This window comes from Megalobrama amblycephala, linkage group LG20, assembly GCF_018812025.1.
Source record: "Megalobrama amblycephala isolate DHTTF-2021 linkage group LG20, ASM1881202v1, whole genome shotgun sequence".
NCBI classification, from domain to species: domain Eukaryota; kingdom Metazoa; phylum Chordata; class Actinopteri; order Cypriniformes; family Xenocyprididae; genus Megalobrama; species Megalobrama amblycephala.
The window spans coordinates 19,742,507-19,768,161 of record NC_063063.1 but is presented as its reverse complement, the minus strand read 5'-3'; the positions used below and the strand labels follow the sequence as shown (position 1 = coordinate 19,768,161).

Sequence of the window (25,655 nt, the reverse complement as noted above, 5' to 3'; positions counted from 1 at the left end):
ATTTTCATGTTATGACCAACAGATGGCCAATATTAATCCTCAAAATACCACATTTTCCATATTATGTATCAGGTTAAATGCAAAATAGTATGGAAGCATGTTTCCGCCACTAAATAAAAAATAAAAAAGGGTAATTGCGACTTTTTATCTCACAATCCTGACTTCTCAGAATTGTGAGATATAAACTCGCAATGGCGAGTTATAATGTCAGAATAGCGAGATATAAACTCACAATTGTGAGAAATAAAGTCAAAATTAAGAGTTATAAACTCACAATCGAGAGATAAAAACTCGCAATTCTGACTTTTTTTCTCTTTTTGACTTTCCTCAGTCAATTTAACTTTCCTCAGAATTGCGAGCTATAAAGTCGCGGAAAAAAAAAAAACCTCACAATTCTGACTTTATAACTCACAATTGTGAGATATAAACAATTCTGAGAAAAAAGTCAGAACTATGAGTTTATATCACAATTCTAACTTTATAACTCACAATTCTGACTATATCACACAATTCTGACTTTATAAGTGGCAATTGTGACTATATCACGCAATTCTGACTTTATAACTCGCAATTGTGACTATATCACGCAATTCTGACTTTATAACTCACAATTGTGACTATATCACGCAATTCTGACTTTATAACTCGCAATTGTGACTATATCACGCAATTCTGACTTTATAACTCACAATTCTGACTATATCACGCAATTCTGACTTTATAACTCACAATTCTGACTATATCACGCAATTCTGACTTTATAAGTGGCAATTGTGACTATATCACGCAATTCTGACTTTATAACTCGCAATTGTGATTATCACGCAATTCTGACTTTATAACTCACAATTCTGACTATATCACACAATTCTGACTTTATAAGTGGCAATTGTGACTACATCACGCAATTCTGACTTTATAACTCACAATTGTGACTATATCACGCAATTCTGACTTTATAACTCGCAATTGTGACTATATCACGCAATTCTGACTTTATAACTCGCAATTGTGAATATATCACGCAATTCTGACTTTATAACTCGCAATTGTGACTATCACGCAATTCTGACTTTATAATTCGCAATTCTGACTATATCACACAATTCTGACTTTATAACTCACAATTCTGACTATATCACACAATTCTAAATTTATAACTCACAATTCTGACTATATCACACAATTCTGACTTTATAAGTGGCAACTGTGACTATATCACGCAATTCTGACTTTATAACTCACAATTCTGACTATATCACGCAATTCTGACTTTATAACTCGCAATTGTGACTATATCACACAATTCTAACTTTATAACTCGCAATTGTGACTATATCACGCAATTCTGACTTTATAACTCGCAATTGTGACTATATCACGCAATTCTGACTTTATAACTCGCAATTGTGACTATATCACACAATTCTGACTTTATAACTCGCAATTCTGACTATATCACACAATTCTAAATTTATAACTCACAATTCTGACTATATCACACAATTCTGACTTTATAACTCACAATTCTGACTATATCACACAATTCTAAATTTATAACTCACAATTCTGACTATATCACGCAATTCTGACTTTATAATTCACAATTCTGACTATATCACACAATTCTGACTTTATAACTCGCAATTCTGACTATATCACACAATTCTAAATTTATAACTCACAATTCTGACTATATCACGCAATTCTGACTTTATAACTCGCAATTGTGACTATATCACGCAATTCTGACTTTATAACTCGCAATTGTGACTATATCACGCAATTCTGACTTTATAACTCACAATTGTGACTATATCACGCAATTCTGACTTTATAACTCGCAATTGTGACTATCACGCAATTCTGACTTTATAACTCGCATGTGATCAGTAAAAGATCGATAAGTCATGGTGTGACCTCTTCGCTGAATTAAAAAAATGCATATTTTTGCAGTAAAGTCGAGTAGATTGTATATTTATTTACATTTTAAATGTATTACTATTCTATATATGTTGAATTTATGTTTATAAATAAGACGCCGCAGAGTGTGATGTCATATCACGTTGCAGAAATTTTAGAAAAATTTAATAATTATAATTCTGCAAAATTATAGACATTTTGTGTGCTCAAAGTCTAGTATGACTGCGGCTTTACCTTTGTCTTCACAAATCTGAAAAATTCTGAAAAAAACAAATCTTTTTTAAATTTTTATTATATATATATATATATATATATATATATATATATATATATATATATATATATATTAGATTGCTGTCACTTTAAGACCTACAATAATGTGTATCCATGACAGCTCACAAACTTTTTTAAAACCCAAACTGTTTGTTCACTCAAGACATATCTGCTAAAATGGACATTTTACATATTTTTGTGTGTATTTGACCATTCAAGTGCAATAAACCTAGGAAGAGAACACAATTTGTTATTATCACAATTTTAGTATTATCAAGCATATCATACTTTTTATTTCTTAATTTTTAAATTTTGCTTCTTAATCGCTTCACCCGATCCTTGGAACTCATGTGAGACGGCAGCTGAGAAAGGTTCACTTTTGCTGATTCACGCAGACATCACGTTCACAACATTTGTAGCATCTTGAAAATAATGCATTAGGCATTGCAACTTAAATTAAATTAGGCCATTAGAACATGTTGTATTCAGTGATTGCGGAGTTACAAAAAAAACAAAAAAAACAATATAGGTACATTCAATGTATTACTAATAGGAGTAAAAGAAAATAACTCTTCTAATTTTAACTAAAGTGGCATTTGAGAAAAAAATAAAATGCGATACTCAAACTGTGACTCAATCTTTCAACAGAGCCCTTATTGGACAGAAATAAATGTGCACACAGTGGATGCACTGTTTCTTTAAAAGTGGCCAGTGGAAACTAATTCTCATGTAATTTTCACAGTGGTCAGATCACAGAGAATGTTATTATTGGGGTCATGCACTACACACACGGAGCTTTAATGATGGCCATTCAGCCATGAAAGAGACGCCACTGTGGAAGTTTGGTTAATTGCAATCAGGGCTGTAAGTGGATGATGCCTGTGACTTTCATTACAGGAATGTCTGAATGAATCCAGGAGGAGCCCATACTCGTACGCAAACACACACACACACACACACACACACACAACCTGATGAGAACACAGACATCTGAGCAGGTGTGTTTGCTTGGGCATCTCTGTTGAGGGAATAATCAATAACTCGCCCAGCAGCTCTTTCATTAGAGGAAGAATAATCGTTCCAAGCAGACAAGCACCCTAGCTTCCTACACTGTGTGTGTTGAGAGTGTGTGTGTAAGAAATAAGTAGAGTGGCTGTGTGAACTGAATTTCTCATTGCAGCCATCTGGACTCTTTCTACACAGACTACGGCTTCTGCTGAGCAGTCTGTGAAACAACAGAGATCCCAAGGGTGACACACACAACCGGGTCTGATCTACTGAGGCTAACAGGCGGAGCGCTGAGGAGTGTAAACTTTCACAGGGAAGAAAAATGGACCATGGCTGTGCAGAATATAAGAGGGCAGAGAATACAAACCACGAGCAATCCGCAGCACTCTCATGATGCGAATGATGGTGGGGTTGATGGGAAGGGAAGCGTTGACCTCGATTTCCTCCAGTGTTATACCCATTATAGACAACAGAACAATGGCAAGATCCAATTGGTTCCATCTGCGTAAAGACACGTTATGGTAAATTATATATAAGAATAATGCTGCCTTTAAGTAATGTCAGAATGATTGTACACTATGTTCCAAATGTTGGGGTCAGCATTCTTTTTTTCCAGAGAAAGACATTTTTTACTTTTATTCAGCAAGGATGCATTAAATTGATGGAAAGTGACAATAAACACTTTTACATTGTTTTTTTTTTTGTTTTAAATAAATGCTTTTCTTTTGAACTCCAGAATTATAATCCTCAAAAAAAAAAAAAAAAAAAAAAAATCCACAAAAATATTCCACTGTGTAACCTCTTTAAACGCCGATAATAATAATTTTAAAAAAATTGCGCACCAAATCAGCTTATTAGAATGATTTCTAAAGTAATTTCTGCTGAAAATTTAGCATTGCCATCAAAGGAATAAATCTGATTTAAAATATACTAAAACAGAAAATAGTTATTTTAAATTGTAATAATATTTCACAATTTTACTGATTTTGATCAAATAAATGCAACTTTGGTGAGCATAAGAGACTTCTTTCAAAAATATAAAAAAAATTTTAACCCCAGTTTTTTTTTTTTTTTTCCACATGCTAATGTACTGTATTTACAAAATGAGTTCACATAAATGCTGTATTTACCTTCTCTCTGGATTAAGAATTAAATTGTTTATAATTTAGTTTTGTTTGTATTTTTTTTTTTTTTTTTGTATTATTGGTGTGTACTTTTGATGAACAATTGTCAGATTGCCAAAAACTCTTACTCATTTAGCTGGTTTATGAGGTGATGGGCTCATGCAACAAAACTACATTACCCATAATTCTCTGACACCACAAAAATACTGTTAAAGCATCAAATGCACACCTAATGTGCATTCTTTTGTTGTACCAATTGACTTTGTCAATATGCGAAAAAGACAGAAAGAAATATGAAATTGCCCAATATGTTCATTTTCAAAATCACTTAAAATTAATCACGTTACAACTTCCTCAATCTTGCAACTTCAGAAAAGGACTTGAAGGTAGCATTGTATCCTTAACAAGTGTGCAATACAATTTCAGGAGTCAAAACATGAGGTTTTCAGTCTATCTGTAAGCAATGGAAATTTGAAATGATCAAAGAAACTTCATTTTGTGCAAATAACCCTTATTTGACCCTGAATGTTACTTCTCTTTTCCAGCAAGCTTCTCAGCATGTTCATTGTCTAAATATGGCTTCAAACTTTGCGGCTAAGTTTAAATAACTCCCTCTGAGGGTCAAATATAACACTGTCATGGGTGAGGTAGAGCCTAGAGCCTGTTTTAGGACACCTCAATTTGCTGCGGCCTGCAGCCATGAGAGGTGTTTCATTAGAAATGTTGGGAAATTGAAGTCAAATTATTACACAAAGCATTTTTACATTTTTCCCACCGGCTTCATTCGCTAAGGGGCCTAGTGATCAAAGTGTACTTCCATCCTCCATCCCTGCAGACTTGGAGCATGCATGAAAGAACCAATCAAAGTAACAGAAAGCCATTTCAAATGTTGTAAATCAATAAAAAGTCTTAAAATTTCAACTCTTAAAACCTTCACCTCCTGTACAGCATGTTCTGAAATGTCTCATAGTAGTTTCAACACATGGGAGGGCCTTTGGTGAGAGATTTATTTTGAAATCATATCAATTATGTTGTGTCAAAGTTCTCATTAGTATGCAAATAGCTGCTTTACATTTCCCTACACATGGATTAGGGATCTGGGAATATATTGACATGAAATGCTCTTTATTATGCTATTGAAAGAAAAAGCTGATTACATGAGAACTTCTAATGGCCTATCAACTTCAGTAAAGGGCCTAATTCACAAATTGACTGATTATTCAAGACTAATTAAAAGAGTAATGGATCATTTAAACTCTACAAAGAAAATGTGTGTTAAATTTTGCCTACACACATTAACTCTAGCATCAGGCATTTAGCACTTCTTTGTCTCTAATTTAAGAGGGATAAATGCCATTTAGGAGCCTTTCTCATTGTTCAAGCCCCAGGCAGTGTGATTTTGTGTGCTTCAAGAGGGGTTTCTTTTACCAAAACCACAAGTGATATAAATTCGGTTCTTGTTTTCCACCACAGACGCCAGTGCATTCAGCTTCTGATAGTCTGAGGCAAACCAAGGAATCTCAAAACTGTGATATCATTTCAAAGGATGTGGCTTTAGGACTACTAACAAACCCTATTGCATTCACATCACAAATGATATCACAGTTTTGATTGATTTGTTTTGGATCAACTACCTTAGGTGTAGCTTTTGAGAGGGTCATGTCTACTTACCTGTCCTTGAAGAAGCGGCGGAATCCAAAGGCAACGAGTTTGAAGACAGACTCCAGCACAAATATGATTGTGAAAATGTAGTTGCAGATCTTCAGAGCCTCATCCAGGACCTGTTTAAGCAGAGAAGTTGCAAAGAGAATGTAATAGTGATACTTCAGAAGTGATCAATCATATTTCCACTCATTCAAAACAATAAATAAATACACAAACTGTAATCTACGAATGGCCAAAAAAAAAAAAAAAGGTGGTTAGATTAGCACAACGAAAACAGCAGTCATTAGCCGGCATCTTCAGGGTCTGACAGTCAGAGGACAGTGCCAGGGATCTCACCTTCCCTCATTCACCACACAGTAATTAAGGCCAGGCTAAGTGTGACGACGCACCAGAAAATCAATTGATTTTGTTCACGGAATGAGAGTGTATATGGTCAAAGCCTAACAATTCCCTTTTGCTCCACTTGCTCCAAGATTTTGCAGGCCACCGGGGCTCTAATTAAAACAGACTGCTATTTATAGCCACAGATGAGGTCACAGACCTCCATTAATGATGGGTGAAAACCCTGGGAATCATCCCAACAGAGTTGACTAATAGGGATAGTAAACACTAGTTTTGATTTGAGGAGAGATACCCTACCAAAAAGAAGAAGAAAAAAGTATACGTATATGTGTGTGTATATATACACACTACCGTTCAAAAGTTTGGGATCGGTAAGATTTTGTATGTTTTTAAAAAAGTTTCATCTGCTCACCAAGGCTGCATTTATTTAATTACAAATACAGTAAAACAGTACAATTGTGAAATATTATTACAGTTTAAAATAACTGTTTTCTATTTGAATATATTTTACAAAGTAATTTATTCCTGTGATGGCAAAGCTGAATTTTCAGCATCATTACTCCAGTCTTTAGTGTCACATGATCCATCTAATATGCCAATTTGCTGCTCAAGAAATATTTCTTATTATTATCAATGTTGAAAACAGTTGTGTACAAATTTTACCAATTTTCTTAATATCAAATATCTTAATAACTAATACTAATTTTTGTATTTAATCATTTATAAGTGATATATAATTGTGTATGAAGGCTGGATATGAGAAACGCCTTATATTCAGGTGTGCATAATTATTAGGCAGGTTTTATTTTACAGATAAAATGAGCCAAAAAAAGAGGTTTCACTCAGACTGAAAAGTCAAAAATTATTAAATGCCCATGAGAATGAAGCAAAACTAATGCAATACTAGAAATTGCAAAGTAAAGGCAAGACCATTGGAGAGCAAAATGCTCATTGGGTCAGCAGGGTCAGACAAAAAAGGTGGACAAGAAAAGACATGTTAACTGCAAAAGAATTAAGAATTAAGGTGAAGAAATGGGTAGGCTTCTTTAGGCTACCAATTGAAAGAACCACAAAACTATCAAGGGTAATTTATAGTGGCCTTTTACAGTCAAAAGTGACCTTTGTCATAAAGGAATAAAAAAGTAGTTCAGAAGAACATATTACACCAACCAAATGATTTACAGAAATCCAATCTAAACTCCCAGAGCTTATCTGCGAACTCATGTTATTGTTTTAGCCCTCTATTGAATATTCATGAATTGTCTCTGTAGTGTTATGCAGGGGGGAAAGACAGATGAGGGAATATGCATACATTTTAGTGCATACACTAGAGTGTGGTTTATTTTGGTGAGGCATTGCTCTCATAAGGCTTTTTTATACACAGGCAATGATACAAAATGTCCTCGAGCAGCACAATGAAAGTGCAAATAAGTATAATAATATAAAGAAAATTATATACTCACCGCTATGATATAATCAAAATGCGGTACAGCAAAAAGAGTACATAAACATTAGCTGCCTAATTAGCAAATATTATGCAGAGCCATAAAGTGAGATAGCGGTGAGCTGAACTTACAGTAACATTGTCTGCAGTTACATAACCAGTGAGTTCATTTCCTTAATGAAATATCAACAAGTGCATGCAACTACCTTAGGCTGCTGGTAGTGCTCCATGGACATGGTGATGACATTAAGGCCGATGACAATCGTGATGAACAGGTCCAGATAGTGGCTGGTGCACATCTTGTGGATGAGAAGCCGTGTAGGTGAGTAATCGGAGTAATAGGGTTTACTCTGGGCTTCTGAAGAACCATGGGAACAGGGAGGAAGCATGAAATAACTGTAGTGAAACAAACATTGTTTTGTACACACTCATGCCCACACTGAGAAAAGAGGAGAAGGAAGAAAGAACCAGTGGGAAAGAGAAGAAGCTAAGAGATAGATCATTTGTGTATAAGTTCACCCAGGAATGAAAATGTCCTTGCTCATTTTTCAAAACATGCCTGACTTTATTTCTTCTGTGAAACACTAAAGGAGAATTTCTGAAGACTGTGCTGGCTGCTCTTTTCCATGCAATTACAATATTGTAATTGGTCTGGGTCTGGAGCTTTCAGTCTCTAAAAATGGTGTAAATGCACCATAAAGGTATCATAAAAGTGTTCCATATGACTTGTGTATTTGTGTGAGGAATAGAGTGAATCAATGTTAATCACTGCAACTGAATCATTAAGTTAGTGAGTTGAACTTGAGAGCTGGATTAGTCCAATTCACGAGTTCACACTTACATGTAATCAGATATCCCCCCCAGTCCCTGGCTGGGATAGGAATAATCAAGAGTGAGGAGTTGGTGTAGAGGAGGGATGCTGGAAAAACTGACATGTAACAGAGGTAAGTCATCTATATATATATACGCCTCCTCTCATGCTGATTGGGTAGATTATCTGAACGTGCTCCTCCCGAACTTTGTTAATAAAACATAACTGTGTGATCGAATAATTCAGATTAGTTTATGAACTGAATCATTTACTGATTTCACTCAAAAGAATGATTCATTTACAAATCTTACGAAACTTTTCAGTGAGTAACAACAATCTGTTTCTCACACAAAGCTATTCTATGACCTAAAATGACATGTAATATAGCGCATGAGTTGTATGGACCACTTTTATGATACTTTGGTAATGGTTTTTGATGAGCTTGAAAGTAAAACAGTCTTCGAAATGTCTCTGTTTGAACAGCACAGAAGAAAGTCCTATGAGTTTTGAAATAAATAAGGGTGAGTAAATGACAATTTTCATTTTCGTGTGAACTTTTCCTTTAACTGTGATTATGTTTCTGTGGTTTATGCCAAATCAAAGGCAGAAGAGCCCAGATTCAGGGGCTACTGTGCCTGGGATCTGCTCACTCACAGATACCTAAGCAAAATAAATTGTCCTATTACATCATGGACTTTCTAATGAGATTCCATGAAACATTAAAGCGTCTGCATTCCACAAGGACAGACTTGTGCATATGCTAGTTTTGCTGATCCATTTCTATTCTTTGTGTTTTTTTCTCTGTTGTTCGCGGAGGACAGAGAGGACTGGAGGGATGGCAGAGCAGCAGGGGGCCTGGGGGGCTTATCATCCCGAAACACAGACAGGGCTGTGAGCGGCAGCTGTGTTCCCTGTGGTCCTGTCAGCCCATTAGGCAGGCTTTTCCTGGCACCAGCCACTGGACCGAAGGAACAGGTGCTGCATTCAACCTTTTTTTTTTTTTTTTAATATATATAAAATGAAGCCACATCAGCAGTATTTGTTTAATCACATGGCTGCTCCCCACTGGATAGTGAATCTGAGTATGACTCATTTAGAACATGTCCAAATTATTTGCTTGTTAAAGGTGATGTGAGTAATTTTTTGGATGTTAATCTCAATTTTACAGAGATTTCTATAAGTAAGCCATTGTCTGTGTTTGTGCATTCCATCACATCAAAATAACTGTAAAAATATGAAACAAATTTACAAAGTAAAATTTCGTTTTCCAGTGAAACAGTAATATACCATAAAAACAGGTATTCTAGGTAATTTTTTTTTTTAAGAAAAGGGGCCTATAGGCTACTTTCTCAAAAAGTACCCAGAATGCATTGTAATATACAGAAGTTATATACTGTAAAATATTTTGAGAAAGTATCCTTTCGAGAAAGTATCCTTTTTACAGTATATTACTGTTTCAATGGAAAATGGTATTTTACTGTGTAAATTTGTTTCTTTTTTCTTTTTCTTTTTTTTTTTTTACAGTTATTTTTTAGAGTGTACAGACTTTGCATCTTTGTATTATGGGTAAGATATTATTTGGTATTATTAAGTAATTTTAGTACTTCAACTTAAATGTATTTTATTTCAGTTAGTTTTAAAGGCATCATTTCTAATTTTCATTTAAGTTTCTCATTTGAAATTTAGATATTTTATTTCATCTTGATTTCAATTAACAAAAGCGATTTTGATAACTTTAGTTAACAATAACAAAAATGAGAGTGACTCTTTCTGCAGGTTAAATAGATACGCCATTTGATCTTTATGAGCCAGTCGTTGATTCATTCAATCAACTGATTTGTTTAAAAAAAAAAGCCAATTCATTCGGGAACAAAACAAGTGACGGGAATTTGAAACCCGCTCTACTTCCATATAAAAATATGTCAAAAATAGTAGTAGTATAGTAGTAGTATTAAATAAATAGTAGTAGTATACTATTTTGAATTCACCAGCTGTTTGAATGAGTTACTGTAGTCATTGAATCACTGACTCAACCGATTTTGAGCGAAAAATAAAAAATCCAAAAAATAATAATAAAAAAAAACAAACAAACCTGGAATTTACCTGGAAATATTGTCTCAAATGTTAGTTACTTAATATTAACTTCTTGTTTATTTAATGTATAAAAGCAATATTACACTTTTAAATATGCATGTGATGCATATGGGGTCACTCTGTTGTGATTTCTCAGGACAAGATGTCAGCAATGCTGGTTCTGTGGGCAATTACCAAAGGAATCTTCCAACCCATCTGGCTTTAATTCTGCTAATTGGAGCCATGCTCCTGGTGTTTTTAAATGTGCTGACTCAACATTACCTTTGCTTCATAATGTACAACTTATGAATCTTAAATATCCAGACTTGGCTAAACATTGCCAATTTGGTTGTTACTTATTTATTTATTTAGCATATTTATTGCTATTTTTATGACTCCTAGGATCTAACAAAATGAGATGAGGTCAATGTTCTGCTCTTTAACCAATGTGTTCTAAATTAATTTATTTGGGCTGCAGACAACAGTATCCAGGGGGCAGCAACCAAAACCATTCATTGGGAACAAAAACAGTTGCTGTGCAGACTGCCCCAGTTTTAAAGGTGCTCAATTATGGAGGACATTTGGGATGGGAGCAGGTGTATGTTCACAGCCTGGTTTTACAGTAGACAGGTCAGCTCCCACAGGACATCCCCACTTATCTACTTCCCTCCTTCCCTCTCTAGTGAGACTCTCTCCCTTTGTGCACTTTCATTCAAAAAAAAGCATGTCTTGTAAGATCTCATGTCGGTGGGACAAAACTCAGTTTTGATTGGCTTACATTGCTAATTCCAATCCTCCTAAGCACAATAATACTAATTAATAAGTGACAGAGGGAAAGCGGTCTCCATTATCGAATGTTTATATCTACCGAGTACTGCGCTGAGTTTAATGCAAGAGTTTCATATAAGCTGGCCTTTTGTGCCCCAACTAAGAATAAGAGAAAGTGAAGGTCTTGGCATCACATTTACAGATAATGGATTGAACTTTTGCTTCCTACTGGCAGCGGTGCCACTCTGATGTCATGCCATTGCAAAGCGTCCAGCTAACATCCGCATCAGCCAAATCAGACTGAACAGAATTTAAAGAGATGGAAAATGGATCAAAACTATTTTTAACCAACACAAGAATGAAATAGCGATGGAGAATGTGGGTCTGGGACCTCTCCATCTCTGTCTCTATTTTTGTGGCACAAGCTAATGATACCATGACTATGATTTAATGAGACATTCTTTGCTTAGATGGCAATTTTAGCCCATTCCAATTCCATCTATGAATACATTTGAGAACGACGGTCAGATTATTGGGTGAGGCAATTGAAGGTTTTGGGCTGAATGATACCACATTTGAATATAGCCACAAAACACTGGTTGCCCACCAGTCCTGGAGATGCTAACTGTTAAAACTCAGTGCAATACCCGTCAGCCACACCAAAAGGAGGGTATGACAACAAATCTCTTGGCCTTTTCGTCCCACTGAGACTTCATGCTGGTCTTGATGCTTTCAACATGATTCTGGCTTTGCCGCAGCTCACGTGCACTTGGAGGAAAAAAAAGCTCTTAAAAGAAACTTTAAATTGAGGAACTCTGGACCCCATAAAATTATTTACTAATGGAAAATGCATGAACACCCTAGTTTTTAATATTTGAAAAAAGTACTGATGGAGCAATCATGAAACACGTTGCTGAAATATTATATATATATCTATATATATATATATATATATATATATATATATATATATATATATATATATATATATATCTATATATATATATATATATATATATATATATATATATATATATATATATATATGTTATCCATTTAAATTATACATATAAATGATACATCAATCAGTTTTACACAATTTATTTATTTACTTATTATTTATTTATTTTTTTGGTGAATCTCTAACCCTTATCCCATCTTTTAGGAGGTCCAAAATCCTTTCTGAAATATATTAACAATGAACAATAGAGAAGCGAGAGGAAGTGGAAGGTGTAAATCCAAGAAATTAACCAAATAGCAGCTAGTACCTCAGAAGCTAAGTCAGTTGGGAAATACAGACAAACTCTGGTCCATTATCAACATTATTTGTACTACAAACACCATAAAGATTTGAAAAAAAAGGAAAAAAAAATATTGACAATTTTAAGGGTCTAAGGGTGAGGGTCTAAAGGTGGACATTACCAATGTTCTGATGTTGATTATTCATGTTACGGTTGACATAACCCTATAGAGCGATACTTAAAACAAACTACACTACTAAGAAATATGTCCGAGAAAGATCTGCCCATCATGCAGACTTCATGAGTCATGTGGGGTGAAAGTCATGAGCACTGGGGAATTGTGGGCAGTGGGAGGACTAGACGGTTATTTAAAGGAAGAGCCAGAGAAAAATTCTAAAGCCTGCATGGCAAAATGTCAGACAAAAATAGAAAGGGAAAAAGCAAAGATGATAAAAACAGCCATCTGAATAGGGAAAGCAGCAAATTGCAGCTTTGTTCGCTCTAAGCCGAATGGTTTTTAATTGAGGCTGGTTTTACCCCCCTGAAGTGCATGGTCAATGAGTTGCTCCTAAAGTAATGAGTCGATGTCTGCTGGACATACTGCTGATGCACTGAAATGTAAAAATTAGTTTGGCAGATACACTTCAATTTTTTTTTTTTTTTTTTTTTTTTTGGCAGAATATGCCAGCACACACAGAGTCAAAACCAACAGGAAATGACAGACTAAATGCCTTCTTAAAACAGGCAAAAGAGTGAAAAATAACAGAGGAGGAGGAACATTTTTGAGGTAAAGCAAAATTATTATAAGAGAAATAAATAAATCATATATTCAGTAATGGGAAGGCATGGTAAAGAAAATACATTCATACATAAACACCGGCAAACATATACTGTAGGATAGACTAGGGTGAGACAAAACACACACACACACACACATAATATAGCATGCTGGAAGACGTGGCAGACAAACCGCACTTTCTTTCTGAGTCTGACTTGAGCAAGATGGGCCATCTGAGATGGAAGTAGAATGGCAGAGGCTGGTGGATGGGCAACGGTGATGATGTGCAAGAGAGCCGCAAGAATGATGTCATTCTATATTACTCAACATTAGAGGTTAGTTAGAGTGCCTGTCATATCTGACAATTGAAATCTGTTCTCATTTGAGGTAATATATTTGGTACTTGATAGTCAATCTCTGTTTACAACAGAAAAGGGAAAAATAATCCCATCCCTTTTCACTGTAAAACCTCCAAATGCAAACACTGTTGATCCAGAGTAAGTAACAGCATATTTAAATTATAAAAAGAAAAAGGATCACTTTTATCACTTTCAGCTCATACTTTTTGGAGTCTTACATGAAAAAAAAAAAAAAACAAGTCAGCTATACACTTATAAAAATGCATTTGCAAGCTAGAGTTTTAGAGTAGCTTCCCAAACTCTGGTTGTTACTTATGTTGTAGTGCTCTACATTTATAAGTCATTTTTGATAAATGCATAAATCTGGCCAGGTATTAAGGTGCAGGCACATTTGCGAAATTTATTCAAAAATCTGGTGAGCAAAAAGCAGTAGAGGCTCCTGGCTGTACATTTAGGTAGGGCAGATTCTGGGTCTTAGCGCTAGTTTATGATAAAAATTTTGAACACATTCAGACACACTTCTGGCCTTGCGTTATTCAGCCTGAGGGTGGCGCTCTAATGTTGATACAGTTTTTAAGAACACACGACACATGCATAGACTGCCATCTTAAAATTACCTTAATGTATTATGTATTGCCTTCGAATAATGTTTTACGCTGCAGTTCCATTTTTCACCACAGATTTACATTGGAAAATTGTAGGGTGCTATAGAGCTGGGGAGGGCTCAGGCACCCGCTGCCCCTCTTAAGCCCAAAGTACACTTTTTACACGTACACGAGGGTCAGCGTACAGTGCGAGTGACGTGAATTTTGTCATCAGAAGAGTATGCGCGTACATGTACGCGCAGGTCGCACATGCGCATTTAATTTTTCCGGCAGTAATTAGTTTATCCACAAGGTGGCAACCCTGCCCTCTGGGCGTTGATTCACAAGGTAGTCAAAGAAAAGCTGCATAAGCAGACAAATAGACAGAAAAGCATGCAAGCTACATCGACAATGGAGGCCTACATAGATGAGAGATTGTGCAAAGATAATCCCATCCCTTTTGTAAAATCTCCAAATGCAAATATTCATAGGACAATGGCTAAAAAAAAAAAAAAAACCCTGCACTTTTACTGATTCGGCTAAACAAACAAAATATACATGACCAATCACAAACATCTATAATCCATAAGCACCAATACATTAGCTTCAAACACAAATCACTTGTGCTGCTCAAGTGGTGCTACTTCAGCAGAATATCTTTACTGTACCTCTTCCCCTGTTATTTTCTTTCTATAGCTCACATGGCTTGTTTAACCACCCAGACAGCGTTGCATCCCTCTCTCGGCTGGTATTTGTCAAGCCTCTACTCCCACAACATGACAAACAAGCCAGCCGTATCAGTACAAAATCTCCGTGAGGTTACAAAAAGATCAAGTTGTACTAAGAGGTTACAGCAACTCTTGCAGAATACTTTTAACTCTGTTCTCTATCTATTCTGTTAATAAACTTGCTCCCTACTGAATGAACCATGAAGACCCATAAAGAGATTAGGTGCACTTCTTGCCAAAAGGCATGAGTCTGCTGAAATGTAGGACACTGTGTGCATTTTAAATCAGAATCAAACTAAGTTGAATGTTTCATGTACCCTCACCCGAGGTAGATTTTTTTTTTTCCAATTAATGAGCAGTTTTTATTTTTATACAGTACATTTTAAGATGGTTACATGGACTTTATACCACCCACCCACGCATTTCCCAATCACAATCTGCATAAAATATGCATAAATGTCCAAATGCAACTCTATTAGAATGTCAACAGAGCTGACACATTAACTATCTAAAGGTAAAGGATCATATCATGACATATATCGGAGCAAAAGTAATTCTTTCAGCTGAAAACTTTATGCCATCTGTTCAATTTGAGGGGCTGTTGCTTGCACAAGTTACATAAAGAAGACTTTGAGTCATTTTCACTTGCAGTAGGAAGAAAGGAAATGGTGTTTGGAGCTGCCAGGTTACATAAGAGACCGTGCTGCCTTCTGCTGCCAAGAGTGGAGGTTACATGACACTTAGTAATTTCATTTTCTCCCTCTGTCACTTGGTGCCCCCCCCCCCAGTATCAGTCGAGAGACTATATAGTAGTCTGCTATAGTCTGCTAGAGATGAAAATAAAGATAGGTAAGGTCATCTCCAGTTCTATGTGGGTGCAGAAAGATAAATAAATGCTGAGCTCATATACTTCGTTAAGGTGAATTTGCTGTCGGCGGCTAGTTTTTCAAACAAATGTAACTGTAGATTCTGCGCATGGAACCCGATGAATAGGTCTGTAGATCTGCAGAATTAGAACATCCATCATTCGTGAAGTTCTACTGCACACATCCCAGTTCATTAATTTGGTATTTTAGATAATTAGACTGTGCTTACAGCTATGAATAAGAATGTAGAATGCTAGAAAAGGTGAAATGACAAAATGTCAGGATCATTCTCAAAATGTGGTGACAAACATGAGCTTTTAGTCATAAAAAAAAAACAAAAAACAAAATCAATATAGACCATGTAAAAGAGATTGAACTGTAATCCAACACAATCCTGTCCCCTTCATATGGTACACAATTTATGACATTTATAATTTATGTATTACTCATTTTGTTTTGAGATAGGCAGCAAAAATAAACAAAATAAATAATATAAATAATAATAAATAATACAAAATAGTTATTTCTTATTTCAAGTAATTAATGTACTTGAAAATCCTAGGGTGTTTTTTTTTTTTTTTTTTTGCCACTGTTGTTTTTGGCTTGCTCACAAAGGGGTTGTCTAGCACTATTTTTCTCATCCTTTTATCTTCTTTATTTTTCTATTTTTTATAAAGCTGCTTTGGAACAATGTGCAAAGCGCTATGTAAATAAATTGAATTAAATATTTACAAAGTAAAGAGTAAGAAGAAGTTATTCTTCAGTGTTCAGTGATTTTTCCCATCACATTGAAAAAGTTAACTTATCCTAAATACTTCACTCTATAATTTGATGTTACATGATTTAATATTTAAAAAAGGGTTAAATGGCATAATGTATTGTAATCATTGTAATCAATGTATGCCGTATGCCAATTAGTATGGCGGTTCAATTGTGTGTGTTTTGACATCTACATCATCTTTCATGAAAATTTGATTTTACACTAATTTTACATCCTTTGCTTAATCATTTCCTTGAATTATGCGTGGCACTTCCGCGCTGGGGAACTTACATTCAAGAAGACTGAAACGAATCATTTCAAATCATAAGGCTGCCCTACAAATAAAGCTTATCTGTCAGTTTGACTGAATGAGCTGTCAATTTTCCTTCATGTTTTATTTTCAGACATCATGAGAATAACGTAGCGCTTGGTATTTTAATGTGACGTTATAACGGGAATATCTATGGCAAGAGCGCTTTCAGTTGCTGCATTCTTTTCCTCATGATTATTGTCTTTTTCCCCTTTGCATTCCACCATAATAGTATGAAAAAAGGAAAAAAAATATACTGCACATTTGTGGTTCTCACGATTTAATTTATAATATAATAATGCATTGGAATGCATGAATCTCTCATTGTTCTCCTCAAATCCTCACGTCTCTTTCCAGGTTTGTTTTCACAGGTAAATACAATTTATTATTTTTCAAAATGACGGAAATCACTTATTATAATCACAAATAGCATCAGGCAATGCTGAAGTTAAGGCAACGTATGTAACATAATACAGATATATAATTGCTACAGTGATATTTAACCCATCCGTTATTAAAGTGGAAAGAATTGCGCATTTTGGGGTTATACATGGTCTGTTAAAAGTACCTTGTTGATGCTTTTACACTTTTGAATGTCCTTTTAGTGTTCAATGGTTGAAGGGTGAGTAGAATAATGTCATCTCATTGTACTCAGTTTAAACAAAAAAAAAAAAAAAGTACTGTTGCATTCATAGAGCGAGCCTTTCACTGATTGTTTACAGCTTAACCAACCAAGTTGGCAAATTCATATGAATTAGTACGAATGACCTACTCCTAACCCCGCCCCTAAACCTACCCGTCACTGGGGTTTAGACAAATCGTATGATTTCGTGCAAGTGACGTACGAATTTGCCACCTCATAAAATATGTACGAATTGGTCATGAGATAATGTTAACGGACGTTACACCCATAATTCACGAAAAGCATCATGGATGCCCCATATAGAATAAGCTGGATACATACCATCAGCTTTTATGGGAGAAAACAATTGAATTCACAACTTCAACATTTTATAATTCAGAATGTCAACGTTTTTTTGAGAATGACCCTTCTGCAGATTTCATCTGTGCTTATCAACGATGCACCATCCTGATTTTGAATGGATGAAAAATAAAAACATCCTTCGACAGTAGCAGGATAAGAATTATTACTATGCAGCAGCTTAAAAGGATTTATTGTAAATCAAATGTTACCTAATCAAGGACACCTCCAAACGATATGCCTTATTAATACAGTGTGTCCGGGCAAACTGCTGGCAGAACATATTTCTGATGAGGCACCTCAGAGAACGGTTAATAAATGGCGATTGGGGGAGGACACAGGTAGAGGAGAGGCAGATGGTTTCAGCCCTACTGCAGTGTGATATGATTAACCAGCCCTTTGATCCCATACGTGAGCATACAGCAGCGATGGCAGTCCAACAGGAGGGGAACAGAAGCTAATCGAGAGAGACAGACTGGTGGGGGGTAACACCCCCACCTCTCCCAAACAGAAATCTAAAGCAAAATTATAAAATATGCTGAGGCACAGTGTTACTGGACGGTTGAGTAATTAACACATTGCCTTCTAATTAGAAGCAAAATGAAGCCTGTCATTTTTCATCCCAAATGCGACAACGTAACTCAATCATTGTGTGAACAATGCTGATGCATGCAACTGTGAACTGTGTTTAATATATGGAAAAAGTGTGATCGATACACTCCTGCGACATATGTTAATCAATGGTTACACTTACAGGCTAATCTGCAGAGCTCTCATGTTAGAATATATAAGTGTATACAACTTCATAAGCAATGGCCCTGTCCCAAATGCAACTCTAAGCCCTTGCAATCTTCCCCCGAGCCCACACTTTAATGACATAATGCCGCTTTGACTGTCGGGTAGAATGTAGTCTTATGCGGAGCTCGTGGGCTCGGCAAAAGTGCCATCGAGGGCGCATATCGGCCGCTCGCGGGCACACTTCTGAAACCTAAAATGAAAAAGATAAGGTCTGAATGAAGTGTACCATTTGGGACAGGGCCAACATATCAACCATATTAGAAGTGCCTTCAGTTGCCACGTCTGAATATGCCTACTTCCATACTACATAGTAGGCGAAAAACAGTATGTAAGCCAAGTAGTATGTCCAAATTCATAGTATTCATAAAACAGTAGGCGAAAAGTACCCGGATGACATTGAGGATACCCTACTACTTCCGGAGAGATTCCGAAGTGTGCATTCGATTGACACTTTACTATCCCATGAGGCCACAGTAGAGGATTTGTGAATGGAAATGAAGCGACGCAACTGACACCGTAGGTCACGTGACTGACAACATGGCAGATGTAGTAAACGTCAGAATTTCATTCATACTACACACATTCATTCTATATAGAACATACTTTTTTATAGGTCACAAAGTAAGTTTCAAACCAAATGTAGTACTTACTATATAAGTATTTAATTTTGGATGTAGCAAGTGTGTTTTTTTTGCTTATTTTTTCCACTGGTCTTGGATGCTACACTGACTCCTCTTGGTGTGGATGCATTACATTTGTTTATTTGCTGCTGCTGCTGCTGCTTCATAGCTAAACTATGTATTAAATCACATAAATAATATTCCCTTTTAAACAATTTGTTTTAAAAATAACTGATTGCACCTATACTCTATATTTACACATAATTATGGACAAATTTATAATAATCATCACATCAGTAGTTTTACTCTTATATTGAGTCTCCATAAAACAATGGTGATAAAACAAAATCTAAGGGGTTTTAAAATGGATAATTGAGAAAGAGGAAAAAAAGAGATGTTTTCCAAGAACATTAGGTGAACAGGGGCAAGGAGAGACAAAAAAAAGTTGGAGAGAAAGAGAAGGAAAGAAAAGAAAGGCATGGAGGAGAGGAGAAAAGAAAAGGGGTTCATGAGGGAGCACTTGTTCACCGAGGCAGAACACAGAAGGGGAGAGATAAGAGTCTCTCAGCTACACTGAGAACAACACGAGCAAACATGTTCTATGCACCAAAATATTCCGCTTTTTAGGTTATATAACTGCCAATTTTATTATTATTATTATTATTATTATTTTTTTAAGATTTGAAAACTGACATAGACATTTGTTTTAGCACACAGATCAAATGTGGGGAATGGATCCAAAAAATAAAATGCCATTTCGGTCAGGTTTACTTCAATTTCAGTTTAATTCGGCTAATACTAAGGCTGCAACTACCACCACTACCACGGTGAACACATAGACATGACATAAGCAATCTGTACCTTGTGTGTGATCAGGACTGGACCAATTGACACCTGTCAGCATTACATCTAGAAGAACGAAACCATGTTAATCAGGTAGGGTAAGCAAAGAAACTGTCAAAGGAGCTGAAATAGGATGGATTTTTCTGAGATAATATGCCAGTGGGCGTTCCAATTATTCTGAGTCCAAAATAACCCTATTGCTGTGTGTAAACTCTAATACTAAATCTATTTATCCCGGCTGTTTAAGCTCTAGATCACTAATCCTAGATAGCAGTGGACTTTGTGGATGGAAATATCTGACAAGCAAACTTTTTCAGTTAATGATAGAAGTCATACCAACAAGTTCACCTGAAAGGAACCACAACTTTTCTCAAGTTTTTATAGCAAAAGTCCAAAAGTTACCTCAGGATATTTAGATACAACGTTCAAAAAGAAGTTTCAAAATATTAATCGAGCCAGGCAAAGCTGACACACGGTTTAATCCCATTTCCACCCTAGAAACCTGACACATCCCATCAGACATTCACATAACTGATGATAACTGATAATGAAAATAATAGATAATGAATTTCATTGATTAGTAAGGTCTTTACGCTGTGCACAGAGAACCTCTGTCAGTGATGCCACTTTAAAGCAGTAAAAGCATACAATTTCCATGAAACACATTTACTTACACTATTGTTCAAAATTTTGGAGTTAATCTTTCTTATGTTTTTAACATAAGCAATGCTGCAATTATTTGATCAAAAATATAGTAAAAAAAATTATATTTTATATTTAATTAAAAAAATTATATAATTAAAAAAAAAAAATATATATATATATATATATAAAATTAAATGATATATTTTTATATAAAAAATGTAATATTTTAAACTTACATTATATAGAGTTTAATCTGCTCATTGCCTGAACAATTAATCTGCACATTATTTAATTGATTATACATAGAAATAATCAACAGATGAATCGATAAATCAAAATAGTTGTTAGTTGCAGCCCTAGATTATACATACTTGAGAAGTACAGGGAACAAATATCATATTGCATCCTCTCTTAGCTGTACTCAAGTTACTATATCAGTTTAAATCATGTGGAGCATCCCAGTACAGAAATATTTTCTTAAGTCAAAGTGGAACAAGTGTGCCATACAAACATTTCACTCACGTAAGTCACAAATGAGTTTCAACACGACATGCAGCCTCTGAACAACAGCAAGGTGTAGTGTCGTGTTTAGCAAGTCAGTAACTTTTGAAAACAGTGTTATGGGATAACATCACAAAACGAAGTGAATCACTATGCCACAACATCAAACCGATGAGAGAGCTTTAAAGCAGACAGATCAATAAAAGCTAAAGACATTAACAGTGATACTCTTCCCTTCGAACAGTCAGCCACAGTGCATCACACTGGGGGCAACATCGAGAGATCGAAACCTATAATACCACCAAAGCACTTACTGAAGGCTGAAGTGAGTTTAACTTGATTAATCAAGAGCTATAACCATATATATATATATATATATATATATATATATACATATATATATAAAAAAAAAAATTGTGGTTTTTCTATCCCTTTCTCTCTCTATCCATCCCCTGTGTGAGCTTGAGGCTGGGCTGGCTGGAACTGGTGATGAGGTGTGGAAACCGGACATACACACTTCCACAGACAATTCTTGTGTGGCCAGATCAGATCTGATGAGGTGAGAACATGGGCGCTGATGGTGCTCTCCCACCCGGAGTACCCCCCCCCCCCTCGTCCCAAACCACCACTACCACGGTGAACACATAGACATGACATAAGCAATCTGTACCTTGTGTGTGATCAGGACTGGACCAATTGACACCGGTCAGCATTACATCTAGAAGAACGAAACCATGTTAATCAGGTAGGGTAAGCAAAGAAACTGTCAAAGGAGCTGAAATAGGTTGGATTTTTCTGAGATAATATGCCAGTGGGCGTTCCAATTATTCTGAGTCCAAAATAACCCTATTGCTGTGCATAAACTCCAATACTAAATCTATTTATCCCGGCTGTTTAAGCTCTAGATCACTAATCCTAGATAGCAGTGGACTTTGTGGATGGAAATATCTGACAAGCAAACTTTTTCAGCTAATGATAGAAGTCATACCAACAAGTTCACCTGAAAGGAACCACAACTTTTCTCAAGTTTTTATAGCAAAAGTCCAAAAGTTACCTCAGGATATTTAGATACTACGTTCAAAAAGAAGTTTCAAAATATTAATCGAGCCAGGCAAAGCTGACACACGGTTTAATCCCATTTCCACCCTAGAAACCTGACACATCCCATCAGACATTCACACCTACGGAAAATTAGATTTGTAGCAAAAAGAAAAGATGAAGAACTGAGGGTAAAATGAAGCACTTTTCCTTCTCCAGCTAAAACTGATAGCAAGATAGCGCTATAAAACAAAAGGACACACTAATCAGCTAATGCGCAAATCAAATACAGATCTTAATGAGAAAGTATGGTGTGATAGGACATTTAGAGGGGAATAAATTTGACCTTTGAACTGAGATTAAGTGATAAAAGTTGGTGTGTGCCAATGAGAATAGCTTCATTTTCCTTGCATGAGTTTTAATATCTCAAGGTCCGACTCAAATGTAATAGTTTATAGATCACCTAATTACATCTGTATTTCTCAAGGGCTTAAAAAAAAAAAGAAAAAAAAAAGAAATTCCCATTTTTAACTGTTACTTAAAGATCAAACATGCTGGACCAATGTCCAAGCCAATGTCAAAAAAAGAGCTAGAATCCACACAGAGATCCTCAATGAAGTCGTTTTTATGCTAACGCCTTGTGCTGAGAATAGCAGGAAATGGAACCAAAAGAGAAGTTCATCAATACCACGCCGTGCATCCTGGGTAGCATCGGAGCAGGCAGCTGATGGTTGTAACCAATTTGAGTGTGACAAGACTGGATCTTTATTTACTTCTCAGACTGCACTGCCCTACATGCATGAGAGGAGGAGGGTGGGCAGATCCCTGTGGCAGGGGTCCACCACACACCCTGCTCTCTCAGTAAGCAGATCACCATGCAAGCCATGGGACATGCTCTAGAGACGTTCCCAGGCAAAAGGGGGGCAAGCCGGGGAGTGGATTCCTAGCTAATTACGCGCCCGAGCATCTCATTCCTCATTCGCCGGTCACTCTAATTAGCATTAGCATCTAATTTAGCACGCGGCCAAATCATAATGATCAAGCAGGACTCAGAAAGGTGTGGAAAGGCTACCGACCAGCTAGCTCCTTCTCCTTACTCCTTCTTTTTTTCTCCATGCGTTTAAGGCGCTTCTCCTCGCGCCGTTTGGCTTCTTCCGCCTCCTGGTGCCGCCGGCACTTGTGAAAGTTCTCAACCACCACGCCGACAAACATGTTGAGCACGAAGAAAGCCACAATCAGCAAGAAGGAGATGAAATAGAGCAACATCCATGGGTTGTAATTCATGACGGGCTACAACACAGATAAACACAACACGGGTTAATGTACAGAGTACACTGGTGGTTAAGCTATTAGGAAGTCGTATATACATCATTTTCCTTGCGTGAGTTTTAGCGTCTGATCTCGTGGTCTGACACAAATGTTATAGTTTACAGATCACCTATTTACATCTGTATTCCTCAAGGGCTTAATAAAAGAAATTCCTATTTTTAACTTTTGCTAGGTCTGCAGGAGTAGCCTGAGGTTAAGAATTATGACATCAATTCACACTTAAGTTTAAAGGTTCGTCCTGCTGAAGACTCAAAAACGCCTGCCTATAGGCTAGATTAAGCATTCTGTATGCAATGGTGAGGCATAGACCACATGGCATGCACTAAGGAAGAGATATCTGTTCCAATTCAAATACATGAATGCCTTGGCTAGGACAGGGGGCTGGGCTCTTTTCAAATAGAGCAGAACAATTTCAGGAGCCCACAGCCACACATGAAGCATGGAGACTTCCTTTTCATGCAAAAAATTTTACTTTTTATTATTCAGAAATTCTAATTTTATTATAAAACAGACATTTGGAGGAAAGAGTGTAAAATAAGGCACTTCAAAGAGATCTGATGAATGGACAGTAAGGAGCTTACAGAAGAACAGATGAATGGGAAAGCAGTTCTTTGAAGCTAGGACAGAAATGCTGATCAATGATTTTTCAGCTCTGATTCAGTTCATGGAGTTTGACCAATCAGAGTTTGCGGTTATTAGAGAATGCGAACGACTGGGATGTACTCTGGCCCACAATTTGTTTGCACTCGTGACCCACTTATATGAATAAGGTTACCACACTGAATCCACAAGCATAAAAATCCATATAAATACTATTACAATAAAATTTTATGCGGGTAAAAGGAGCTTCTGATACGGTCAATACCTGCTGATCGACACCGACAGCATCCAGTCCATCGTACATTATATCCACCCAACCGTCTTTGGAAGCCAGAACAAAAAGGGACATGAGGGCCTGAGGGAGGTGAAAGATGATAAAAAAGGTTAAAAGAAATCTTTGACTTCAGTGGCTCCACTTGACTTTGTTGAAAATGGGATGAGACCATAATGGATTCTTTTCAAATTGGAAGTGGCATTTCCAGTCGCTTGTAGGCGCATCTAAAAGGGCATCTTGAGAAAGAGCAACTGTTTGTGCAAGCGTTGCCAGGTTAAGTGCTTACCTGCCCGAGGTTATCAAAGTTGTACTTGTGTCTGATCCATTTGTAGTTAGCATTGATGCAATCTGACTTGTTGGTGATATTTCTTGTATCCTCCCCCTGACACACAAAGAACTTTCCTTTGAAGAGCTGTGAAAAAAAGCACTTTTCAGCACACAACCTTTTCTCTGCGAATGATTTTTTTTTTGGGAATAAAATACACATCTGTGACAACCCTATAGGCTCTTTAAATAACTAACTAATAATAAATACATATAATAATAACTAACTAAATTTTAACAGAGATTAAGAGAGAGCCTATATTAATTTTTTTTTTTTTTAAATGAGTACTGACATTAGAATATGTAAATGTTGTCACTGTTATATAGCCTACTGTAGTAGTTTTTGGACTGAAATGAAAGGTTTTCCTAAAATTGCTATCTAATGAGTAATTCCAAGACATTGCTACAACTTCATACAATATTGTTATGTCCCCATTATTGAAAGTCCAGCATGACTGTTTAGTGGAAACCATACAAGGACAAAGTCAATGTTACACATGACACATCGTACAGGCACAAAGAGCACAGGCATCTTTTCCTGGAAGAATGGAAGATAAATTGCATCAGCGTTCCCCTACGGACTTATGTAAATGGTGGAAGTATGGAAAACAAAACATTTTAATCATAGTCAAATTATTCAGCTG

The 25,655-nt window shown here is 36.2% G+C and overlaps 1 protein-coding gene across 14 annotated transcripts in view; it reads right to left on the bottom strand.

Annotated features, from left to right (window-relative positions):
* The window catches only part of cacna1g (calcium channel, voltage-dependent, T type, alpha 1G subunit), a 234,760-nt gene that overhangs the window by 19,907 nt on the left and 189,198 nt on the right, over positions 1-25,655 (bottom strand). For 8 of the 14 annotated variants that reach the window (XM_048170124.1, XM_048170126.1, XM_048170125.1 and 5 more), the window contains 8 exons: positions 24,974-25,099; positions 24,679-24,768; positions 23,582-23,774; positions 22,117-22,164; positions 20,319-20,366; positions 7,986-8,137; positions 6,000-6,109; positions 3,572-3,705 (listed from right to left, as the gene is read on the bottom strand). In XM_048170124.1, the coding sequence (XP_048026081.1) occupies positions 3,572-3,705; positions 6,000-6,109; positions 7,986-8,137; positions 20,319-20,366; positions 22,117-22,164; positions 23,582-23,774; positions 24,679-24,768; positions 24,974-25,099 (901 nt within the window). Of the gene's footprint in view, positions 1-3,571; positions 3,706-5,999; positions 6,110-7,985; positions 8,138-20,318; positions 20,367-22,116; positions 22,165-23,560; positions 23,775-24,678; positions 24,769-24,973; positions 25,100-25,655 lie in introns of all 14 variants that reach the window. The other 6 variants (XM_048170116.1, XM_048170121.1, XM_048170123.1 and 3 more) reach the window with 3 other exon arrangements.